This window comes from Zootoca vivipara, chromosome 9 (assembly GCF_965207765.1).
Source record: "Zootoca vivipara chromosome 9, rZooViv2.hap1.1, whole genome shotgun sequence".
NCBI classification, from domain to species: domain Eukaryota; kingdom Metazoa; phylum Chordata; class Lepidosauria; order Squamata; family Lacertidae; genus Zootoca; species Zootoca vivipara.
In genome coordinates this window covers 9,229,889-9,256,133 of record NC_142592.1, presented here as the reverse complement: position 1 = coordinate 9,256,133, position 26,245 = coordinate 9,229,889, and the positions used below count along the sequence as shown (strand labels likewise).

The following is a 26,245-nucleotide window of genomic DNA, read 5'->3' as shown; positions in this document are numbered from 1 at the left end:
AATACACATGAATCTGAATGATAATAACATAAACTACTCAGATTCACTGAGTACATACTTAGGTTACATAACATATAAACTATATACTAGATATTAAGGTAAAGGGACCCCTGACCATTAGGTCCAGTCATGACCCACTCTGGGGTTGCGGCGTTCATCTCGCGTTATTGGCTGAGGGAGCCTGTGTACAGTTTCCAGGTCATGTGGCCAGCATGACAAAGCCGCTTCTGGCAAACCAGAGCAGCACACGGAAACGCCATTTACCTTCCCGCTGTAGCGGTACCTATTTATCTACTTGCACTTTGACATGCTTTCGAACTGCTAGGTTGGCAAGAGCTGGGAACGAGCAATGGGAGCTCACCCCGTCGCGGGGATTTGAACCGCCAACCTTCTGATCGGCAAGCCCTAGGCTCTGTGGTTTAAACCACAGCGCCACCCAGGTCCCTCATACTAGATATTAATGAGCCCTAAAAAGACTCCATCAGAGCATTTACTACTTAACACTCCTATCATCAGCAGACCAACTGACTGTCACATAGAGGCAGTTAGTCCTCTCTTAGAATGTTGGATTTGACTGACATATCCCACAAATGGCAGATCTGCCTCCTCTCTGACATTTAGAGTCACAAGGGGAGGATCGCCATCCCTGAGTGACTGCTTTCCACTCTGTCATCTGCTCCTGCTCCTCTTGTGTCTGGGGCTGCCAAATTTAGACAATGTACACCTGTGTAGTTTGGCCTATAGACACGCAGAAGAGATTGCTATTGCTGTGGAGAATGACCATATACCAGGCTTCCTCAACCTCAGCCCTCCAGATGTTTTGAGACTACAATTTCCATCATCCCTGACCACTGGTCCTGCTAGCTAGGCATCATGGAAGTTGTAGGCCAGAAACATCTGGAGGGCCAATGTTGAGGAAGCCTGCCATATACTGTTACGGCTACAACATGGGGTCATGGCCATGGGGGAAGTGATCACAGATTTTATATACATTATCACACGCACAAACCTTGATGTAAAAAGCAAGTTTCCATTTTGTAGCTGAAATACTGCAATAATTCAGTGTGGGCAAAAATATATCCCACTGTACAATAATAAGTAATTCCTTGCTGAATTCATGCTTTTTAATCACTGCAATTGCTCCCAATTTATTAAATGAACTACTTTAAATTCATGAAGTTGGCCAAATTAAATATTTTCAGGTCACTGGGGTCCTTCTCTAAATTAGACCCATGTTTATAGTAGTACTAATTTCCCCTCAGTATGCTGGCACAAATGACTATTACCGCAGCAAATAGGGAGGTACAGTACACACCCTCCTATTTAGGTTTTACAAACTCCTTCTGAAATTTGCACATTTTAGAACACCTTGGCTTTCTCTGTAATAGGATTGTTGTTTTATTAGTTGCTGTGAGCCTCAATTTGTTTTTATGCTCTGGCTTCTATAAACACATTAAATGATCAATCTTCCTTCTCTTTTTACATTTGTAAAGAGAATCAATATGGAATACTGATCAAAATTACAATTTACATATGAATTGTGTGTGTGTATGTGTGTGTGTGTGTGTGTGTGTGTGTGATTATATATATATAATATCTCAAATTCCCATGCATATGAAGCAAGGAGGCGGCATAAGATGAGGCGGGGAACTGAGATGCTAATGGACTCCAACTCCCAACAGCCCAAGTCACCAAGGCCACCTGGGAAGGGCACAGGCTCCCTATCCTTGGTCTAAGATGAGCATAGCCTAACATATTTCAGTGAAGGCTATGCAATGTCCTTTGTAAGTAGCATGTACCAGCGCTCAACTATGAATGTAAACATGTTCAGGATACAGTCTATCCCAATGCAAGCATATCATGCAGATTTAATGGGGAATAATCCGATTATTTTATTGGAAGTTAGGCAAGCGACACAGGGAATACCAACAGGACAAATGAGGAAAGCAGGACCTTAAAAGAAATACGGTACCAAGAAAAATAGTTTTAGGAAGACACTATATTCCTTTTGAAAAAGCTTAAATCTAACAACAACATACAAATGTGGAAAAATCACATTTGAAGTGTTTTATACACAGTAAAAGATCAACTGCCTCAACTAAATTTGGCTAGGAGCTGTGGAAATACTGTGTGAAAGCAGCAGGCCTCGAAGGTTGCACTAGGACCTAGAAGATCAGGGCTAAAAACCACAGTCAGACATGAAGCTCACTAGGTGATCTCAGGCCAGCCAGTACCTCTCAGCTTTACCTTGGGAATGTGACCAAATTAGGAATGGGAAATGGCCCTGTAACAAAATTAGCAAATATCATGATAGAAATGGAGGCAGGAGAGAGTTCAAAGGACTAGGCACAGGAGGAAGGAGAAGTGTGTACAATGCTATTCCAAAGGTCCCCAAACACTCTTGAGCAGATTTTTTTGGGGGGGTGGTGGTACACAAGTGGCTGCAGAGGGAAGGGGGAAGTAGTGAAAACCGTTTCTCGTGCTTTCTGCTAACAGCATCCTCTCAGAGACTTCTATCAGTGGAGATATACCAATATCAGAAAAAATCCAGTTCTTAAAATGACTAATTAATATTCTACCTTTGTTGAACAATTCAGAACTTACACGTTTCAAAATACGCTAAACATAATAGTTCAATGTAATGTTTTGTTTTGCTTCCGTGAGCTTTGTAGCATCGTGTTTAGACAAGCTTTATCATCTTCGTTTGTCTGAAGTAGCATCAATGTCTTCAAATGAAATAATGTTTTCCAATCATCATACATTTTAAATAGACACAGAGTCGAGATTTCAATGAGTGTGTGCTTGCGTTTTTTGAACCAACACTGCTTACTGGATACCTCTGAACTGCTGTGTTTCATTTCAATCTTTACCATCAACCAAGAGCAACCTTCTGGTCCATGTCTCAAACCCAAGTGTCATGAGGCTCTACTTACCGTGTTTCTCCAAAAATAAGACACCATCTTATATTTATTTTTTTCTCAAAAAAAAACACTATGGCTTATTTTCAGGGGGTGTCTTATTTTTTTCCTCCTCCTCCTGCCGCGGCCAGCATTGCTGCTGCGCCTATCACTATGTCTTATTTTCGGGGTATGGCTTATATTCCTTGAATGCTTAAAAATCCTGCTATGACTTATTTTATGGGTATGTCTTAAAATAGGAGAAACAGGGTAGTTCCCACCCCAAAAGTCCAAACTCATTACATTCAGTCAACAGCACAGAACTCTCAAGAGGATTTTGTAGCCAGAAATTGGTCATTTTGGTCAAGTTTATTTAACTGCTTCCTAGCTTGGGTTTTTGCAGACAGAATTTTCTAGGCATTCATATGACATTCTTGAACTTTGAAACTTCTATTTAAAGTATTGATTTCAAACAGTGGAGGTGCCACTGAAACAGATATTCAGGCTGTTGGATCTTCCAGCAAGAGGAGGCAGAAACACTCTCTCTACTGAATGGAAGAGGCACCCAGTCATCACACAGCATGGGGAAAGCGGGGAGGAGGCTATCACCATTCTTCCCTAGAAGCAGGTGACTGTGCTAGACTACAATCCCCCTAAAAAGCCTGTATAAATAGGGATTTCAAGAATGCTCCTTATTTGTCCTTAACTGTTGCTGTTAAAACGTAATCTGACCCACAAGTTATCCAACAAGAGATAGTAATTTGCCTGAAAACTAAGAATCACATATTTGTATTTAACAGGGAACTGATCAGGACTGGTAACAGTTGGAACTGTCAAATTATTAGGACTCTGATCTCCTAGGATCCATATCCTAAAAGGAGGTTTTTTTTACACCAAGAACTCTGGCCAGAAATTTCAATGTTAGGAATAAATCCTACTCGCGAGTTACAGTCAAATAAAGTATGTATTCTGGTAAAGACTAACAGTCTTGAACAGAACAAATGAACACAAACAAGAAATGAGCTTCAAGTTCACTAGAGTATATGTAGTTTGAAATAAATGTTACAACTTAGAAAATAATAGCACGTTGTTGTGTATTGTGTAAAGACACAAAAGATATCAACTAATATCTGTAAATATCAGTCCGATTTCAAAAGGGTCGTTTTATATAGAGCCGGAATGCTGAGTCGATTCAGTCAAAGAACCCAGGACAGGGCCCTGTTTCGATGTGGACATCTTCGTCAGCTAATTTATGAGGTCATGTTGACTTGTGAAATAGATTTCTATGTTTTTCAAATATCATGTCTGAGTTTGTGGAAATGAAATTTCTGGCCAGAGTTCTTGGTGTAAAAAAACCTTCTTTTCGGAGGATCCATATCCTTACAGGGTTTACTGCTACAAAACTGTTTAGCATTTCACAACACAGCAGAACCAATCAACATGGAGTTGTGTGTGTGCTTTTTTAGTGACAGATTCAAAATACAAGTGCATGGAATTTTCTTTCCTTGAGCGAAGAGTTATCAGTGTTCAATTGAGCAAAATGTTTAACAGCTGGGCACTAAATGGCCTGAATGCTGCCATCTCTTGGAAACAGCCTAACGACAGTAACTGAGAAATTGGTTTGTTTGTTTTTATAAAAAAATTACTTCTAGAGCTAAGACCAAAACCAACCATATTCTTTGTCTCCTCACACTTTCATCCAAGACTTTGTTTTGGTATTCACTTTTTATTGTCAGTGCCTAGACTTTTTTATCCTGCATCAGTTCTTTCAAATACCACAAGGAAATCCTTGGGCAAATACAATCACATAAGGGACATTAACCCATATTAAACATGCTGCCTCAATTAAAATAAAATCATTAATGGAGACAAAAACCCTTTGGATAGTATGCACTTCATTATGCGTTTCGCTATTTCAAGAATTCAAAAAGCATTCCTGGGGCAGATACCAAGAGCTGACCAATGACATTACAAGGTTAATAGCCCCGACCTAATCATATTAGAAATATTCAAGTTTCAAAGAGAGTCTATTGGAATCTGCATTTTATTAAACTGCTGAACAGTGCAGAAAGATGGCATTACACACTAAACTTCTGCTTTATGGGATTAAAATGTTAGGATCAGAGACTCCGTAGAACAGAGTGGGCTCGAAAATGAAATGTTGCATAAGCTAGTGTTAGTGGAATGATCTTCAAAGCCCTTAGGTGCAGATTAGCCTATACAACTTTGTCCTTTTCAATCCTTTGTTTTCTTTCAGGCCACCTTTGGACCCTGAAACTGCTATAATTGCAGCTCTTCAGAGGCAAAGTGAAGTGATATGTTGCTGATATGCTTCTTAGGTTGCTATGTTACAGTGATTATCTAATTAGGTACCTGCCTGAAGTGAATAATAATGGCAGCATTTAAACAAATCGATAAAATACATCCAATCAGTTCTTGGCAGGCCTTTATACCAGTTTTTATATATACTGGCTTAGAGAATAACCATTCAACTTTATGCTTGGGCAGCTCCATATAGGACTTGTATACCGTAAATGCTGATACATAAGACAATCTTTTAAGTGAGCCCATTTAATTGGTCTGGAAAGCAAGTTCCACTCTCTGAAAGTGTTGATAAAATAGAAGCTAATATAATAAAACATTTAATGCTGTTTTTGCATCTTCTCTGAAAGCAAACATAGAGGTACAAAAGGAGAAGAAAGAGGGCAACTCTGCTAGTGCAACAATCAAAACATTTTCTAGAAGTTGCAGGTTAAACTTACTTCAAATAAAGTGATTGTAAGGTTAATGAATGAGCAGAGTCTGCATAGAACGTTCTGCCAAGTTTTTAAACAAATTAAGATGTATATCCTAGTAAACATTGATTCAGAGCTTCACGATGACTTACAAAATAAAATAAATAGGATCAACAGAAATGTAACGCCGCATACATGTGCGGTAATATATCAGAAGCAGAAAATAAAAAAGCTGTTTGAATTCACAACAACACACAAGCCAGATTGTCATTTCCTAGAGGTCGGAAAGCATAAAAGTTGGTAAAAGGCACATTCTTGAAAAAAGACACCATAAGTAGTTCTAGGACTCTCTCCAGTTCCAGACACACCCCTGAACTACATTCCCGATTTTTCTAGGACCCCAACCACATCCAGATCAGAAAAAACCTAGGATCTCTCCTTATCACTATCATTTCTTTCTTGAGGTAGATTGATAAGACCACCATCTCTCTCTCTCTCTCTCTCTCTCTCTCTCTCTCTCTCTCTCTCTCTCTCTCTCTCACACACACACACACACACACACACACACACACACAGAGAGAGAGAGAGAGAGAGAGAGAGAGAGAGAGAGAGAGAGAGAGAGAGAGAGAGAGAGAGAGAGAGAGACAGTATGAAATCTGGGGTCAGCAGTTAGCGAAGCTCAATCTCACCAAAATACATGTGACAGTACATAACACGCGCACACACAACCTGGGTAGCTAAAATCTAGGCAGCTTTTTCATATCTAATGCCAGTTCAACTGATGCCTGGATTCTCAATTTACAGTACCTGCCATGCCATCTCCTAAAGTGATCACGCCAGTAAATTTGCAAAGGTATTGCTATATTGGAGCCTAAACTAAAGTTTGGCATCATAGTAGGCTGTAAGAAAAGTGATTCTGCTAATTGTAGCCACTATCCTAGGGTCAAGATGTCTTAGGCAATCCCATCCCATGATCTCATCTTAGCTGGAGATTGTCATGGGAATGGCATGTACAGTAATGGCTATAGTGGGTTAAATAGACAGGACGTTTAAATCAGAATATTCCCCTCCTTCACTACTGAACATTTGTGTCAATTCTATTTATGTTTCTGAAAAGGTAGATTTAATGTAGATAAATGTAGAACATTTCTAAGTGCAGTACAACCTGTCTCATGATTTGTGTGCAAGATGTAAAATTCATTAATTTACATTGTCTATGCTTAATTGATCACAGTGCTAAATGATGACTCCCTACATATTCACCCCCATGACTTTGACGTTGACTTATTGTTCATTTCTTTAGCTAAAGCTGGGACATTTGAGGTTTTCACAGGACTGAAGAAAAATAGATGCAAACGCTTGAAAGTGCCAGGAGATAAAATAATTGTGCATGAAATTTAACTTATTCAACATTAAAATACAATGAGAACAAACGACTTGACATATTAATTCTATGTAGAACAGTATAATGGCTGAAATTGAAGGAAGTGTGGTTTCTGAACCACACTAACATATGCCTAGACTTACCTTTATTAATGTGAGTGATATATGGCTCTTTCTGGCCTCAGCTTAAGTTATAATAGCAGCTTTATGTTGGCTACTGCTTCACTAAGTGGTTAAGTTCATGAGCATATTTTATTGCAGCAGAAAACTCAGGGCATTTTGATAGATCAGTTTAGATCTAAAGATGGGTCCCCCTAAAGTTGAGGTGTCTATGTCCCAGAAATAATTTTCAATTGGGGGGGGGGGGAAGGAAGAGAAATTAAAGTGACCATATGACCAGCTGGCTGAAACATAGCATGTGTCGGAAGTTCCATGCGAACAGGAGCTACTCCAAATTACCTCTGTATGTACAACGTATGCAGGCAAGATTTATGACAGTGAAGGTAACCCGGCAGGCCCTGCTCATATATGAGAGAGGGCATATCCCTCTTATCTTTCTGCAAAATTCCAGTGAGCCAGATGAGCCAGCTTTGTATCAGATAGCAAAGTGGCCGTTGCTTTTTCCTTCCGTTGCCTTTTCACCTGGAATAAGCCGAGTCGGTACTCTGACAATGAAACAAGCCTGCCAGCAACACTGTCACATAAACCATGTAAAATGCATACTCCCTCAATTACTGTCCCTCGTCACAGAGGTGAATTTCTCTTTGCTGGAGGAAATAGTCCCAGCTTCCTTAAAAGAGGCAGTGGTTCTTAAGAAGTCCTCCCTGGAACCTGAGGTTTTAAACAGCTACCATCAAATTGCCAATATTCCAATTCCTGGGCAAGGTGTTTGAGAGGGTGGTGACCATAGCTGCCAAGTTTTCCCTTTTCTCGCGAGGAAGCCTATTCAGCATAAGGGAAAATCCCTTAAAAAAAGGGATAACTTGGCAGCTATGGTGGTGACCACAGCTTCAAGTGGACTTGGATGGAGCCAATTGCGTGGATCCATTTCAATCAGGTTTCAGTACTTTATTTCAGCTGTGCAATTCTCTCTCCTTGGAAGCACAGGTGGCCACATTGCCTACTAAGCACTCATCTCTTCTCCAAGCTTTTGTAGGAGCTGGCTGAGTCTGCTCTGCATAGTATACTATGTATTATTCTAGCGCTACTAGTTTTACCATCTGAATTGTTTCTGTGTGCTGTTTTGTTTTGTTTTTTATTCCTGCTGTAAACCACATTTGTGGTGAAAAGCAATCTATAAATTCAATAAGTAAAATAGTTTCATCTGAAACAGTTTCAAGGAAGACGTCTGCTTATTTCTTTTCCTGAAGACAAAGGCTACTTCACTTACTTGAAAGTCTTTTTCCTCTAAGATCTCCTTCTTCCACCTGACAAGGAAGGCAGCACACACATATAAATGGAAGTGAGAAAATCCCTCTGGTTCAGACTGAGAAAGAGAGAAAGAGAATTTAAGTATAACCAGACAATAACTGCAGTTTATTCATTATGATATTCTGTCATTTTTCTAGTTACTCCAAAGTTAATTATCTCCAGGAGGTAAAATTGTTGCTGATTTTTATGACTGAATTATTAAATCAAACTCCAAAATCAGATCCCAAATAATTTTATCTTTATTGCAGGTGGGGAATTGCTCACCAGGAACCAACACTATTTCAGAGTACTCTATCCAATTACAGTATATAAAAGACATGCTATATCAATTAAGCTTTGCAGTAAGCATCAAGTAAAGATTTCTGGTGTCAGTCTTTGTTTTGAAAACTGCCTTAATTGTGCCAGTGAACCATCTTTTGTTGAGAGGAAAAGACGGTGGGGTTTTAATCCTGTTTATTCTCCTTGACTTCTTGATTGTCTTTGTCACCATTTAGCATAGTAGCATTGTACACTGCCTGCCAAAACTGAGAATATGAACATCACACTGTGATGCTTCTATTCCTACCTGTCAGAAAGGAAGAAAGGGCTTGCCCTTGGGACCCAGCTTGTGGGATACCACAGAGATAAATCTTATTTCCCAAACTATTTAACATCAACATGAAGCTGAGATCATTAGAGTTTCTGAAGTCGAATGTCCTCAATACAATACTGTTATACCATGAGAAATCCAGGTAATTACAAGCCAGTTGCCCTAGAATTTTTTCCAGGTAAATTGGTGGAAACTATTATTACAGGTAACACATTATTAAGCATATAGAAGAAAAAGTCTTGCTGAGGAAGAATCAGCATTGCTTCTGCAAAATTAAATCCGCTTTCGACAAAGTCCCTCCATCAAAGGTTGGAGTAAAATTAGCAGACACAGGATAGGAGGTTGGGTGATCCTATGGATTATTTCTAGATACCGTAAACAGGAAAATAGGAGGTAGAAGCAAACAGACAGTACTCACAATAGAGGTAAGCGGTGAGATTCCCAATGGTATTTAGAGGAGTTTGGGATGAGCAGTGAAATGCTGGCATTTAAACTGAGAAACATAGAATACCCTGACTTCACATTCACTGCTGATGTCTGAACGGATGGAGACTAAGCAAGAAAATCTGGAGGTCATGGTGGATAGTTTGATTAAAACTGCTATGAAAAGGGAGAATTGCAATTGGAGACTATTGTTAATATGTCACTGAATCCCAATTGCTGGAGAATAATAGCAGAAGAGTGCAATTGCTCTTCAAGCCCCATTTGTGGACTTCACTGTGGACACCTGACCCACTTCTGATTCGAATGTTCTCAATTGGAGGTTGGGGAAAAAAAATATAAGCAGTTTTCAGTCTAGGTCCAAGAAGGACCAAAGCCATAGAAGGAACTGAGCACAAAGTTCATCAGAATCTTTACAAAAAGTGAACACTGCTGTTATACAAGCTACATCCAAAGGCTCTTTCAAAATAATTGTAAACCATGCCATTTGCTCTTGATATTTTCCTTTTCCACATTGCGTTCCAATGCTATTTTCCTGGGCTCTTTTAAATCAAATCAAATGGGCTTAAGTATTCAATTCATTAAAGGAAAAATGCATATTCCCTTTAGGTTTAAGAATTCATCATGGTTCAGAGATAAAACTAGGCTACAAAGTATTTCAAATGGATAGTCTTGGACAGTTTTGGAAATTGAGCAAAGCACCTAATGCATAATTGCCTTTCCTAACACCTGCTACCTATTATAACTTTCCATTTGCAGCCCTTGAAGTTATGACCGGTTTCATCTTTAAATGTATGAAACAGCGGGCCAATAGCTAATAGCTATTTTTTTTATATAAAAAATCAAAAAATATCAAATATAAACAATGACCTTGATTTAAATATTTTAGCAAAAGATCTTAAGACAGATGTACAGCCTTCCAGAAGACTTATTCTGAACATATTAGGCATGACTCAGAGCGCATCACCACAGAGGCATCTGTCATCATCAATAAAAATCATTTAGAAGGTTAGCATCACAAATATTACATTGCCTTGCAAAAAGTTTATCGCTTCTGTGGATGAAATCGAAGCCATTATTTCCGACTTTGCCCACGAAAATCTCATGAATTAATCAGGGGGTGGACGTAGACCGGTGGGAAAGTTAAAGAAGTAAAGCAGAACATGTTCATGGTAACAATGTGCCCCAACAGTTGAAAAAGAAATTGCTTTTATCTATAGAATACTGCTTAATTGGTGTATTAACTTATAATTACACTGAAACTTTCCCACCCTGCTGTAGTAGGAGATATTTAAACCAAACAATTTAAAGCAGCGTGGTCCAACCTCTCAGACTGAGTGGGCTGCAAGTGTATTTTGCCACGGAAATTGTGGGCTGCACACTGCCATGTTGGGGGTGTGTGTGTGGCAAAGTTTAAATTTGACGCCCCAGCCCTCATGCTGCCTTCCCAAAGCTGTAAGCTAAGTACTGAGCTTTGGGAAGGAGGTGCGAGGCTCTGGCAGGATCCTAGATGGGAAAGTGCTAACTAGGCTTTGAGAAGGAGGCAGGAAGACTCTAGGACCATATCAGAGCCTCCTTCCCAAAGCCCAGTGCCTTGCTTTCGCAGCCTTGGGAAAGCAGTGCAAGGGCTGGGAGGGGTGTCAAATGTTGCCAAGGTCCTCTGAAAAGGCAACAAGGGCCACACGCTGGACCAACCTGGTTTAAAGAGTCAATTCTTAGCCTTGAAAGGGCTATAAACCTAACACCATTTTAATATTATTTCTAATAACTTTTTAAGTTGTAACATTTTAGACCTGCAATATGAATCTTAAAGGTATCAAATATTAACAGTATTCTTTCAAGTGTTTTTTTTAAAGTACCACACATTGTAGAAGTTAAATATTTAAGACAGTACGAACCCTGAACAACTTTTTGTCATCAAAAATTCCTACCCTCTAAAAGGTAGAAAACTTTCGGTGGAAATAATTTCATGAGTCTAGACCAGGCACCCCCAAACTTCGGCCCTCCAGATGTTTTGGACGACAATTCCCATCTTCCCCAACCACTGGTCCTGTTAGCTAGGGATCATGGGATTTGTAGGCCAAAACATCTGGAAGGCCGCAGTTTGGGGATGTCTGGTCTAGACTAGGTAGAAGAAATTAAAACAGTTAATTTCAGGCTCAGCTAAATCTAACAGCAGCAGATATATGTTTTCACATGATCGGCTCCCATCATGTTGAAAGAGGGGACTGGAGTATTTGATGCAAACAGCAAAATGGCCTCAAAGGTGTACTAAATACACCCGCAGCCATGACTTATTAATCATTACATTTAAAGCCTAGGTTAGTACAGTGTTTCCCAACCGGGGCCCCCAGGATATTCCAAGGGAGCCACAGGTTTAAAATACATAAATGGGGGTGGGGAGGAGACACAGCACGAGTCTAGGAGGCCACAGAGGGAAGTGAGAAGTGACAGAAAATGTTTTTTTTTTTTTAAAAAAAAAAACCTGATTGACTGGCTAACCACTTGGGCAATCACAAGCAGGTAAGGGGGCGGCCTTTCTGCCACATGATTTTTTCTTGGTTTGTTTCCAGCAGGAGAGGGTGGTCGCCGAGGCTCCCGTTTTGACCAGTACAGCTCACAATCCAGAACCCCCAGGTCAGGTAAGTGTGGTGGTGGGTGGCAATGGCTAGGGCTGTGTGAGCCAGAGCTGCTTGTTGCTGCTGCCAGTGCTGGGCTGACTCTGCAAGGTGCTGAGTGCTATCCACCCCAGTGTCTAGTGGATCAGGGCCTTCGGTTGTTGCAGTGTCAGTCCAGCTCTGCAAGACAAGGGGTGAAACACACCCCAGCGCCTAACCGAGCGGGGTCATCTGGTGCTGCTGACTTGCATCTAGTAAATAACTGTCTACTCTGAAGAAAGCCGCACTGAGTTCAGTAGGGCGTACTCCCAGGTAAGGGTGGGGTTGGGGCTACAGTGCTTAATCTAGGCATCCAGGGCTCCTCCATATGACAAGATCTTTTTGCACCAGGTCAGTAAGGATCACTTGCTTTTTAAAATTCTTCCATATTTACAGAACTCCCTGTGTACCTTTTGGACTGTATCTACAGGTTTCCTGCTCTGTGTCAAATAACTGGGGTCAAATAAGTGTTGTTATTATACATGGAAGATGGATCTCCCTCGGGAGGTTTTGGACTCTCTTTCCTTGGAGGTTTCTAAACAGAGTTTGGATGGCTATTTGTCATGGATGCTTTAGCTGAATTTCCTACATTGCCGGGGGCTGCCCTAGAAAAATGCCCCTGGGGGCCCCTTCCAGCTCCACGATTCTATGTTGTTGTTTTTCTGCTTCAACAATATTTCATTATGTTCCTATCATTTTATGCAATTGGTTTTTTTGTATAAATTATAAAAATTATAAATAAAACCTGTTCTATTTACAAACAAAACATTTAAATACAGTGGCACCTTGGTTTACAACCATAATCCATTCCGGAGGTATGGTTGTAAACCACAACAGGTTGTACCCAAGGCGCGCTTTCACCAATGGGGCCTCCCCCCCCAAAAAAAAAACTTCTGGGTTCGACGTGGTTGTAATCCAAAACGGTTGCAAACCAAGGTACCACTGGTAGGACGGGATGGGGCATGGTCATAGCAAGGATTATTGGGGGGCAGGCTTTTGTTGGGGGGGGCAGAACCTCATATTTGTATTGATTTTTTTTACTTATGGGGGCTATGCTCATGGGGGGCACAGGAAGGAAAAAAGGTCAGAAGGGGGTCATGGTCGGAAAAGGGTTGGGAAACATTGTGTTAGTCTGAGAGACAGTAACTAGGTCAAGGTCAACCAATGATCTTCATGGCTGAGTGGAGATTTGAATCCTAATTTCCTGGGTCCAAGTTACCAGGCACTTTTCTGCTCAGTTGACCCCTGATGTGAGGTTAGCTTGGGGGGGGGGGAGTGAACATTTATGGAAAAGGGACTTCTATTATTATTATTATTATTATTATTATTATTATTATTATTATTATTATTAGGCTACTTTTCACCATGTATAGTCACAAAGCAGTTTACAGATCTAGTTTAAAAAAATCAAACAATACGATGTTTAAAACAAACAAACAAACACATTCTTAAATCCTTATATTTCCACTTGTACTTAGAGGAACAATTTAATGGAAATTGCCTCGGAAAGCCCTTCAACAAAGCTCACTCACCAACCAAGATTGTTTCAACTGGAAAAGAACATTTCTAGACTCATAAACATAAAAGGTCTGATGTTCCTGGAATGAAGTCCATTTTCTACTTTGGAATACAGTATAGCAATATGCTAAACTTGAGATTGTCAGATAATATGGTTGGCTAAGAATGCAAGTACAGTATCCTCAATTCTTTTCTTTTTCCCCCCTTTTAGAATAAACAAAGGTTGACAACTTGACATTTCATTTAGCGTTAGGGGAGAAATGACAAGTTTATATAATATTTCCTCCCTTCTTAAAACACATTAAATTGTTATTTGCAGATTCCTCTGCAACAAACATCCTGTAATTTATAAACCATTTAAGAATATCAGAAAGACACATCTGCTGTAACTGATCACCCCTCTAGGGAAAAATATAGGTATTCCCAATTGTTAAACCTGCTACCAACGGTAATGGCATTCATCAGTGATTTTCTTGTGAGCTTTTACAATGGCCTTGCTACTTGACTGCAACCAGCTGTAAAGCTTCTTTATTCTGTTATCACATCCGCATGAGGGAATGAATGCCAAGGATTCAATAGTCCTGCTAAGGAAGCAGAGTCACACAGTTGGAATAGTAATAAGTAGACTCAATTGAAGGCATCCCTTTCACACTCCCTCGCTTTTGCAGAATGAATGCATGAATGACAAAAAAATAAATAAAAAATAAAAATTCTCAGGTGCAGATGCTGAGGCAGATATACAAAATATAAATAAAATATAAAGTAGAGAATGTCACTGTTTAAAGAGAAGGGTCTGGAGAGGATATAAACTGATGTAGCATCATAACAGAGATAAAACTGACAGGCTTTATTTTGCAATTGAGAAAGTACAGAGGAAAAATCCTGGAACCCATTCTATTAACAATAAGATGCTCTGAATTTCAACCAGAGATCATACTTCCTAAACTATTAAACACTTTTATGCTTTTTGGGGGGAAGGGAGCCTTCATGGTTTCTACGTTGAAGATAACTGAGATAAGGAACTTGGGGTAGTACTGTAGGTGTCTGAATTCTCATTTCCTTCCAGCACTTATAGCTATGCAATCACTCAATCGGTTTATTACGGCCATAGACCAGCAGTTTAAAAATAGCTAAAATGCAAAATTATAAAAGCAAGATAGAATTATTATTTTTTTTAAAAAAAAACAAGCCAGAATAAGAGCAGGGAGATAAGAGTCAGTGACCAGCAGGTTAAAAAAACTAGAAATATAACTGTTTCTAAAGCAATCCAGTTGAAGACCGGGAGGAAGAGTCATGTGTCTGAAACATAAGATTACATACAATGTAGCATGATTCTGTGCATCTGCTATTACCCGTAGAAAAAAACATGATAGCTCAAGGACAGCAAGCCTTATAGAGGCAACATTACTATTCCATTTATAGCTATGCACAAAAAATGACTTGTTCTGCTGGGTTAAAACGTTTAAAAACTGGTCCTAACTAGAAACAGCCAAAACTGATGTGGACAAGATTGACCTTGCACATTTAAGACAAGCCATGAACTTCCTTGCTTACCCAACAGCTAGGGAGAGCTAGGGAGGTGATTTGGAAGCACTGAGCAGGCAGCCAAGGAAACCACTTGCCAGACTGAGCAACTTTCATTCATGCCTTTGGACTAGTACAGGCATCCCCAAACTGCGGCCCTCCAGATGTTTTGGCCTACAACTCCCATGATCCCTAGCTAACAGGACCAGTGGTCAGGGAAGATGGGAATTGTAGTCCAAAACATCTGGAGGGCTGAAGTTTGGGGATGCCTGGACTAGTGGAACGTTCTCAATTTGAAAGATTTAAATTTCATACAAAGCAGAAGCTCGATTCCTGATCATTAAACATTACTCCACTACTGCCCCTTCTGCATAGACTCTGTACTGGAGTCTTCTTACAACATGGTGTTTCGAACTACAATTCCCATCAGCCTCAGCCAGCACAGCCAATAGTCATGGATGATAGGAACTGTAGTTCAAAACATCTGGTCAGCCCAAAGAGAAGGCTCCTATGCTATGTTTCAGATTCAGTTTAAGGTGCTGGATGAAATTTTAACATCCTTAAATGGCTCAGTTCCGATATATCTGGAGGAGTCCCCACTTATTTCACATCACCATCTCCAGTATCTGGCACTATCTTCCGGTCTGGCCAGTGCCTGGGTGGAACCCCTGAGTTCCATGGGGGATGAAAGGCAGCACAAAAATGTAAGAAATCAATAAATAATATCAATCAGAAGAACGTCTTAAGTGCATCATCTGTGAAACAATTTAAGACCACAACAGCCTGCAGGAAAACCTTCTTAGCAATTGCTCTTCAATGGAGGAAGCCTAGAGCTGATGAGCTGATTAGGCAGTGTGGGATAGGTTTTAACAGTTGATTTATTTTAGTAAATGTTATTATACTTTTTACAAAGAACTATGTCTCTACAAATCAGATCAAAAATTGCCACACATTTCCCCCCTTTTCTACCAGTGAATCACCTCTGAAGAGCTCCCTGAGAGCAAATGAATATTAATCATTACATTTTTACACTGCTACATAGACATTAAACAACAGGGGTTTTCTTCCTGGTCCGTTCCAAAAAAACTTTTCATCCACTTGCTAGTTAAACCTTTGTAACGATTGCTTCTTCTGAAACCCATTTCACTGTGACAGGAATGCATCCTTGCTTTTTGCATTGGGAAAAGCACAAAAATACTCTTATACCAACTCCAATCCCTGGTGGGTATCTGAATGTGGGGGCTTTGCAGGAGAGATTCCTATACCAGCACGATTAAATTAACGCAAATCAGTTTTGGCACCATTTGTTGCCATGGGAAAGACTGACAGCAGCATCCACAGATGAATTAAAATTAATAGTGGCATCATCATGCCTTTTCATCTTAACTTCCTGAAATGAAGGTCATACAACTCCAAATGGACCTGATGGAACAAAGGTGCTGTCAATATCCCATTTAAGTGGTCCAATTCCCACTTAGTGGAGCTGGATTGTAGCTTTATTTTATTTTTATTTTGAATTAGCACATATATGCGTATTTGACAGAAGTTGCATTTTTAATGTTTCTGTGGAAGCAGGCTTCAAAACTAAATTTTCTACTTCTTAAAGATCTCTGAATTGCCTACCTAAGAAGAAAAAAGTACCAACAATGTACCCTGCCAATTTAGAAATAACATTGCAGTAATTTTTTCCCACTTCAGCATGTTGCTAGACATATGCTAGGTGGAGTTCCTTTAATATTATTTTTGCATATTATTGCAGTACAGAGCTTTTAGCAATCCAGACAATGTACATGGGTATGGAATGCAAGCATGTTTTTAATCTGATTGTGTGGTCTCCTGAATACTGAAAATGCCATGGGTTAGAACAGGGGTTCCCAACCTAAGGCCCGGGGGCCAGATGCGGCCCAATCACCTTCTAAATCTGGCCCGCAGACGGTCCGGGAATCAGCATGTTTTTACATGAGTAGAATGTCCTTTTATTTAAAATGCATCTCTGGGTTATTTGTGGGGCCTGCCTGGTGTTTCTACCTGAGTAGAATGTGTCCTTTTATTTAAAATGCATCTCTGGGTTATTTGTGGGGCATAGGAATTCGTTCATTTCCCCCCTCCCCCCCCAAAAAAAATAGTCCGGCCCCCTACAAGGTCTGAGGGACAGTGGACCGGCCCCCTGCTGAAAAAGTTTGCTGACCCCTGGGTTAGAATAAAGGAGATCTTGCACATCTATTCTGCAACCCTGTGACATAGGGGTGGTGAAATGGATTTCACTGATAGGCCAGAAATATAACTCCCCCAGTGTCACAGGCTACTTTAAAAAGTGGATGGCCCTGACCACAATCTGGGACACATTTACAAAAAAATGGGACCTTATTAGGTGCTATCCTAAAGTTATTTTTTAGTCCCTCGGATGTATCTTATAGGCAATTGCACCCATACCCTTCTCTCTCTCTCTCTCTCTTGAGGGGAAAAAAGCCTGCTTGTACTATATAAATCATAACATTTCAGAAACTGTACCCTGAATCGCTAAGGTATTTTTCACACACAATGCGGAAGTACTGGTACCCACTGAGATACTTCTTCAGAGGCAGGAATGTCATTTGCTGCTTTGTGGAATTGCCCTGCTACATATCAACATTATGGAAAGTGCCTTGTGACACCATAAAGCCTAGCAAATTTATTGCGGCATGAGCTTTTGTAGACCACTGTGCATTTCAACAGGCACGGGTAGTGCTCCCCTGACCTGTAGTTGTGTATGGCAGCCATAAGGAATCAATCTAACCAGAATCTGAGGAAGGAATGGCAATGTTTTGAGGATTACAGTGGTACCTCTACTTACGAATTTAATGCGTTCCGAACGCACATTCGTAAGTCGAAAAAAATTGTAAGTCGAATCCCACAGGAATGCATTGGGAGAAAAAAATTTGTAAGTCGAAGCAACCCTATCTAAAAATTCGTAAGTAGAAAAAATCCTATCTAAACAGCATCCAAGATGGCGGACGGTGCTCCATTCGTAAGTAGAAACATTCGTAAGTAGAGGTACCACTGTATATGAAAAAACACTGTTCCAAGGACAATATGTTGTTATGCCTAGATTAAGTATGTAAAGATGATTCAATATAAAGTAAAATCAACAGTGACCAGATAGGGTTTAGTATAAAGACACAATGTATGATACAGTAGATATTAAAGATTAAAGGATGTCGAGCTGAGGTGGGAGGAAGCCACATAGGTATATAGTATAGTTTCAATTAATTTGATAAACACAGAGTTTGAATTTGTTAATATGTAACTGTACAATTTTACAACTGTAACTTTTCGTTCTTGAACGATAAAATGAATAATAAATAATTAAATAATGCATGTCCAGATCAGTGCCACTGCCATGAGCACCCACATGGTTCCACAGTAGGCCAACATCTTCAAGGCTGACCTAGAAAACCACTTTCTCAGCTTCTTCCAGAGCAGCTCCTCCATCAGAGATAAATGCATGACATTGAATCATCCAGAATCATGGAGATCATGGACAGAAAGCATTTGTGCTATTCTATCAGGACTTCACCAAGCTCAACCTTACCACAGAAGAGTCCAACCAAGAGCTCATTTTCTGTACACTACTCTGCAGGTACATAGATATATGAGTACCGCCTTATACACGAAGCCCACTGACTGCTAAGCATATTTACATGCTTCATGCTTCTGCCCCAAACACACCACAAAATCCATTGGACCATAGCAAAGATCTAAGATGAAACCATATTAGGCTTGGACAGAGACTGACAACCAATTACTCACCCGAAAGAGTGAAAACCCCGATCAACAAGGCCAGATTGGTAACCAGGAATTATCTACCATAGGAAAGACATAGAAGCAGCTGTCGGCACCTACAGCTCCCAGGTAAAAGCTTTTGTGTATCATTAATTATCTACAGCGCATATGGGGAAAATGACACAAACTGAATTAGGCTGAACATGCTTAGAAGCTACTGTGCAACTGGAAGTACTACCTGATTAGTGTGTAACAAAACTAAGGCTTCCCTATTAACAAAAAGAAAGATATTCATATGAAGCTATTCTATATCAAGGAAACATCCCCCCTCCAAATCTACACAACAGTGTGATGTGACAAAGAAACAGCAGCACTAAGAAAAAACTTGGATGTGATAGCATATGTGATGCAACAGTCAAGATGATCCCCCGGATTATGAACTTCAGCCACAGAAAGGGCTGTTCTGCTTTTATAAATTATAGAAGGGGGAGAGGGAAGAGACAGTGGTAGGAAGAATCTCGAGTACTTTCACTCCTTTAAATTGAAGCTGCCAAGAGTCATCTAGGGAGAAAATGTCAGACAGACAAGATGGAATGAAGCTTTGAACAATACAATCAAAATCACAAGAATACTTGAGAAGGGAGAGGATAACTCTAAACCCCAGACTTGTTATTCCACTGATGAAATGCAAGCCCAAAATCAAATTAGCTTCACATTCTTCCTGCTGTGCCAAGAGGCTTATGCCGAGCAAAATTGTAAGTTGCTATAAAACAGAACCAGGATATGGAGTAAAAGGATGGGATTCATGAGTATTTAGGATCACTGCCTCAAAAAAAAACCAATAATGTACATGGAATCTTTTTGTTACAAGATTGTGTTTAGAAGCTTTCTATTCCACACTTAATTTTGGCAACAAACCCCATTACAATATCCTTTCTTTCAGCAAAAATTCTCCCAATGTTAGCTTTTAAAATAATGCACAATAATGGCCGTTTAGGAACATTACTGCCAACATTTTGGCCCCTCTTCTAAACTTACTTGACTTTTTGCAACCTCCCACTGCAATCCAGCACCACCTATCTGTTCAGGAGGGGATCAAAGAGATCCTTGCGTACAGCAGAGTAATGGTACCTTGCTGCTGAGGAAGCAAATCTGGGTAAGTAGATATGTATTAGTTTCTTTTCCATGTTATCTGCCTTCTGCTCAACCTGCCACCTACAACTCTCTTGCCTTGCTCCAGCCTCAGTGACACCATATAAGGACCACGCTTGATTGCATAAAAAAACTCAATACCCCATAGTTCAAAGAGGAGGCAGGCAAGGAGGGAGGGAGGAGGAAGTAACATTGCATGCCTGGTTATTCCAGCCACCAACCCAGAAGACATGAAATTAGTTGCTCTCTCCAGCCACTTGGGATTTCCTGTTTCACTCCCACTCTTGCTCTGAGCCACCTGGACAAGGGCTCAGGGTTAGCAAGACTACGGGGATAAGGCAGAAGAGAAGACACTGCGTCTCTCAGGAGCAGGAGCAAGACATTGCTTATTGGGCAATAAGGCTCGGATCAATTTCAGACCTTAACAGAGAGGCAGTTTGTGTATATATGCTCATACTTTGCCTTTTATTAAAAGTTTAAATGTGGAGACATACAAAGACATCTCTATTGGAGGGGGGGATTTGTTTGGGATATTTCCCCCCAGATTAATGTGGTTATTTAGGAGCACAACCAAGCATGCTTGTGTACCTGTATATAGTTATACTCAGATTTATATACTACATTTTCCATGTCATTAGCTGCTGAATGTTTTAACTTTCCGTTTACGAGTGAGATTTTTATTCCAGTGCTCACCTTTACAGCTACTTACAGACTTACCCCATTAAACAATGTTCAGCTCTCTTAATTGGGAAAATGCATGTAACCCAATATTAGACTAATCAACACTTACTATGCCTCTAACAAATTATATGAAATAAAATTTAGACAGATTAAAATAATAAGCTAGTTGAGAATGCCCGAGTCTATTTGGCTAATTGGGCAAGACAGTTGGATATTTAATAACCACATATTAGGTTGTAACAAACAAGACTAACAGTTCAGATTTGTCCTACATGCCATCTCTCAGAAATCTTCAGATTCTTGGAAATGCAATACATCTCCCCACGGCCATGTTTTGTTTCCTAGTGAACCACTGACCACCACCAGAAAAGCAGAATACTTGCTGCAAGTATGAAGATTTAATCTGTACAGAATCTGAATAGTTTACTTCCTGGAGACTGCATTATTTTAATTAATATTGTATTTGAAATAATAATTGCCAGTCTTCTTTTTGGAAATAATCAGGAGCTCTCACTTTCAATAGAAAGCCTTAAGAGGAGGCTAATATAACTCGTCTCATGAACAGACCAGTCTGGCCAATTAGTAGGAATCTTCAGTCTAATGCTGGGGTATGCAAGAAAGCATGGGAAATGGCAAAAATGGAGTTGTTTAGTGAAAGATTAGTTCAGAGTTAATCAACAGAAAACCTACCTTCTCCCATATTAATCTGCCTATGCACTTGGGCTATTTCTGGAGGTCCTATTTTGTATCCTACTTCCCTATTCCCAGATATGAGCCGAATGGATGCAGAGGATGGAGCCTTGACTGTAATGGTGCAAAGATAGTGAGATTCTTTTCTGAAAGGGGGGTGGGGAGCAGACAAAGAAACAGGCACTTGCATGGTTGCCACATTGCTAGGTTTCACACAGAAACACACGGAAATGGAGGCATCCCAAAATGTGAACAAAAAAGGGAGAATGTTTCTCAGAGATGCTGGAAAGAATGGTAGCTTATTGCTATATTAGCCCAACACTTTTCAGCTCCAACGAGTTGTCTTCATGGGTTTATCTCACTTGTTTCTTATGTTTTAATGACCTTCCAGGGCAAAGCTCCTATGGAATCTCAGGCTTTTGAGCCACTGATAAAGAAACAAATGGGATAGACCCCCGAAGAAGGCTCGTTAGAGCCAAAACACTTTAGGTTTCAGATGACAAGCTTAAGACCTTTATTTGAGGACAAAACCAATAATTAACATTTCCATACTTAATTATTTTTTATTGCTGATACAGATTTATTGTTTAGGCATATCGTTTACTGCCTTTTGTATATTTTGATTGTTTTATATGTGTTGCTTAGCTGCATTGAAAAGTATGGTGGTTCAGAAATTTCAAATAAAATGAAATGTCAATGACACAAGATTTTTTGTGAACCTTCTTTGGAATATATAGCTCTCCTATATGCAGCCATGAAAGAGAGCTCATTTTTAATAGTGTACTCATAATATATTTGGGGTATATATAGGGTTGCCATATTTTGAAGAGAAAAAAAGAGGATGCTATGACAACTCTCATTTTAAATACTCCTACTATATGTAGACTACAGAAGCTGTGATATATTACTAAGGGGGCCAGGAGAAGAGAAGAGGAAAGCAAGTCTTCAACAACCAGTTACCATATGTCTTTGTCTCATCCTGAAAGTTTAGCCAGAGACACTTTGGCAAATTTTTAAAATCCACCCAGACAGAAATTTTACCCTAGAAAGAAGACGTGACCTGAAAAAAGAGGGTACATGGCAACCCTAAGCCCAGGCTATCTGTTGCTGAGATATATTTCTGTCATCAACTGGCAAGTGCCAAGCAATTAATAGTACATCGATTTTGAGAACTGAGGCTGTTTTTGTTTTTTGAAATGTAGTGTTAACAACATACATGGCACTTTATAGAGTAATATAAACCAGTACAGTTTGCAATCTAAATTTTGAAAGTAAGGGAAGGGAAGGCCAGAGTAAACGAGGGAGATACAAGGAAGTGTACTTGAGAAATTTAGGCTTCATTTAAGTTTAGGATTAGGTGTTAAGGCCAAAAGCTCCAGACCTCAAAAGGGGCTTGTTGTTAAAGAATGAATCACTGGATATTGTTAGAGGCATTTTCTGTGCTGCTCTAAACCCTGTTTGCCATCTTGGTAGCTGCAGCACATGGAGGTGACATCTCCGAGGACTTGCTCAACCACGATCAGGGTAAAATCATTTGGGTGTGCAGTAATCTTGAAAGAGACTCTTATTCCCTCCGCTAAATACAGATAACCATAAGCAAACATGCTCATCAACTTTAGTTTCAAATATCTAAGGCTGCTGCGCATCAAGAATGTCAAATACTCGGAAGCTCAACAGAAATTGGCTGGCTCCGTTTCTTAAAGCAAGTCTATAAATGAGAGGCATGAGGCTTCAAACAGCACTGTGCTCCATAATGGGGGCTCAAAGCAGCGGTTCACCTGGTACGTGTCCCAAAGCCTTATGGTGCACCGCAGGGGAACTTCTCTCATCAACAAGTTATTCATCCAGCGGAAAGCAAACTGAAGGTATTTCACCTCGTGTTGCTCTAAGTGTCTGTGCACTTGCTCTGAAAGAGAAAAATTGAAATAAGTTTACCAAGAGGGCTCTATGCAGCATTAATCACAAGCAGTTTAAAACACACACACACACACACACCCCAAATTCAACATTATATAACCAAGCAATTTCCTCCAAAGAGGCCCTAATAGAAACAGCAAGTAAATTTTACGCCAGCATTGTAGATGGCGTTCAAAAGGATCTATTGACAGGTTCAGTGATGAATATTTTCCATATATTTAAATAACTGGATGAAAATCGTGCTGCATGTGCAGAGTTTTAATACAGCTACTTGTTTCTGGCACACTGATTTAGTCCCAAGTTTGTCCTAGTGCTTTTAAATAAAAAATAAAATGTGACATTGTTAACTTGTCATTTGAGAATGTATCAGCTGCATGAACACAGGATGGAATTGTAGCTTAAAAACCAAGCCATGAATACATTATCTTTTTTTAAAAAAAGTTTCTCATTAAAAGGCAGAATTTATTTTTCTTTTCACTGCATACACACCACTAAAAACAAGCTACGGGGAGTTGAGAGTTACTTATGATTCATGTGAACATGTGTGTTTTAAAATTAAAGCAGCATTGAGTATCCTCCTTAAAATAAATACTCCAAGTAAATAAATAAATAAATACATATAAACAAGCAACCCGACAACCAAAATTTCTGGTAGATCTGCGATGGAATGGTGGTGAGGCCCAAAGAGATTTGGCCTCTGAAGAATCGGCACTACAATTTATCCCTACACTGCTTCTCAATGGGGTTCCCCATCCTCTCCTAAGTTTTTAAGACAGCAGTGGGTAACCTCCAAACTGCATGCCCATTTAGGTTTGGCAGGGTTTCTAATTTGGCCTGTGAGGCCGTTTTCCCCAAGCTACACCCACCTGCCACAAACCTGATGTCAGATATGAGGTTAGTCGAGACCCAGCTGCACAGAAAGCATTGGGAACCTTGCAGAGCATTCTTGATGGTTTCTTGGCAAGCAGGGCTTGCATTTGACACCTCTTAAACGGGGCTCCAGATGCAAGTCTCGTGAGAATCAATTCCCTATCAGAGCTTCCAAGTGTAGCTGGTCCCTGATGGAACTGGGTTTTGCGGACAGCGCCAATGAGATGATTAGCAATGGCTGCAAAGTCCACTTTGCAGTCCCTCCCATCCAAGTGGACCACTAGGGGAAGCAGAGAAAGAGCCCCCCCTTACCCCTGGTGTGCCAACACTTCTAAGAAGAAAGACATAAATAACACACACACTAAGCAGGGGTTTCCCACATTCTATACGAAGCATAGAAGCCTGGGATTTTATCTTAAATTTCTAACATGCACAGCACCTTCTCTACAAAGAAATTATATAGTGAGAGAGAAGCGCCACTACCCTTTCCCCCCACATGCAACCCTTACGTGTTATCATAGGTGCCAACTCCCTAGGTGCCTGAGCGCTCACAAAATTCCCCATGAATGGGCCAGGAACCCACAACTTTCGGTGCCATGGCTATGCACGCTGCATAGCACCCACGGCTCTGGGCACCCACGGTTACAAGGCCAAGTTGACACTCCTGCATGTTACAGAGCACAAGCATATATGCAGCAAGTCTTGAATGTGTACCTGCCAAAACTGATGGAGCTGCACTTGTCTCAGAAAGGCCACCATCCAAGCAACAACTGCTGCTCAAAGCTAAGAATTAGAAAAGCCTACATTTGCCCTTAGCAAATATAGTAGGAAATGTAAAGCAGTGAGATACGATGGGAGCATTTAACTTGCTTAAGAATGTGTCATAGGCAGGCGCAAATACCGTAGGTTGACAAATTTGCTGTATCGCGTTACGATTTAGAAGTTATTTCAAGCTAATTGAAGCATTTACTCAGGGGTAAATGCAGCAGCTACTCATAAATAGTAGATTCCATAGCTGCTGCATATTTACTTCGGATTATTGGAAAGCCTTTGAAAATAATGAAAAGCTACAAACTGGGGAAACATATTTCAACTCATTTTTTAAAAAATACAAATTTAAGCATACTGAATTTTCTGTGGGCTTGCCTCTATTTCTCCCTAACATGTTGAAAAATGGACCACTAAGTGCAAAGCTTTATTTGCAATTTATTTTACAATCTATTCAGAGACAAAACGAAAATGCACAGGCTGAAAAGATTCATTTCTCCTTCTTTATAAGTAATTGTGAACAGATGTTATTTCACCGATAAAGGTAATTTGTCTGGCAATAATTCCAAATTTAAATTTTCCATTTCACTGATAGTAAGCATGCAGATGTAATGAATGACTCGGCAGATGTAATTATTGCCATCTTTCAGACTTAAAAGTATTTTTTCATAAAATACTGATGCAGCAGTTTGCAATAATAAAATTATGCTAAATCTTCAAGAAATAATAGTTCTTGTATCAAAAGAAATAAGGAGTGAATTTGTTTAACAGTCTTCTCAGCACTTTTAAAAAAACTTATACTAACCTATTGAAAATGTGCTGATACAGGTCTTTCCATTTTTTAAAAAAGTTACACATGCATATTTTATACCATGGATTTATGTGTGTTCAGGCTTATTAAACAACATGTTTATGCAAAATGCACTGTGTGTTGGTACCAAGAAGCATAATCATTTCATACTCCATTCTTAAGTAGAATATCAAGAAATAGTGTTTGCTAAAAATGACACCCTGCTTCCAGATGCTAAGTAAGTTTCTTTCATTACATCAGATGCTTCCCTAAATTTCCATCTCATGGGTCGCTACAGGATGAGAGTAAACATAGGGATGAGACACAACCGGGGGGAGGGGGGAGGAAAAATACATAGTCAAGGGGAAATGGACACATCCTCCCCCTTTCCTGGGAAACATTGACCCTGAGCATAGCTGTCAAGTTTTCCGTTTTCTCGC

General features: G+C 39.9%; 1 protein-coding gene across 2 annotated transcripts in view; it reads right to left on the bottom strand.

Annotated features, from left to right (window-relative positions):
- The window catches only part of TBC1D22A (TBC1 domain family member 22A), a 110,033-nt gene that overhangs the window by 21,026 nt on the left and 62,762 nt on the right, over window positions 1–26,245 (bottom strand). For both annotated transcript variants that reach the window (XM_035128570.3, XM_035128568.3), the window contains 2 exons: window positions 23,239–23,366; window positions 8,406–8,501 (listed from right to left, as the gene is read on the bottom strand). In XM_035128570.3, coding sequence (XP_034984461.2) covers window positions 8,406–8,501; window positions 23,239–23,366 — 224 coding nt within the window. The remainder of the gene's footprint in view (window positions 1–8,405; window positions 8,502–23,238; window positions 23,367–26,245) is intronic.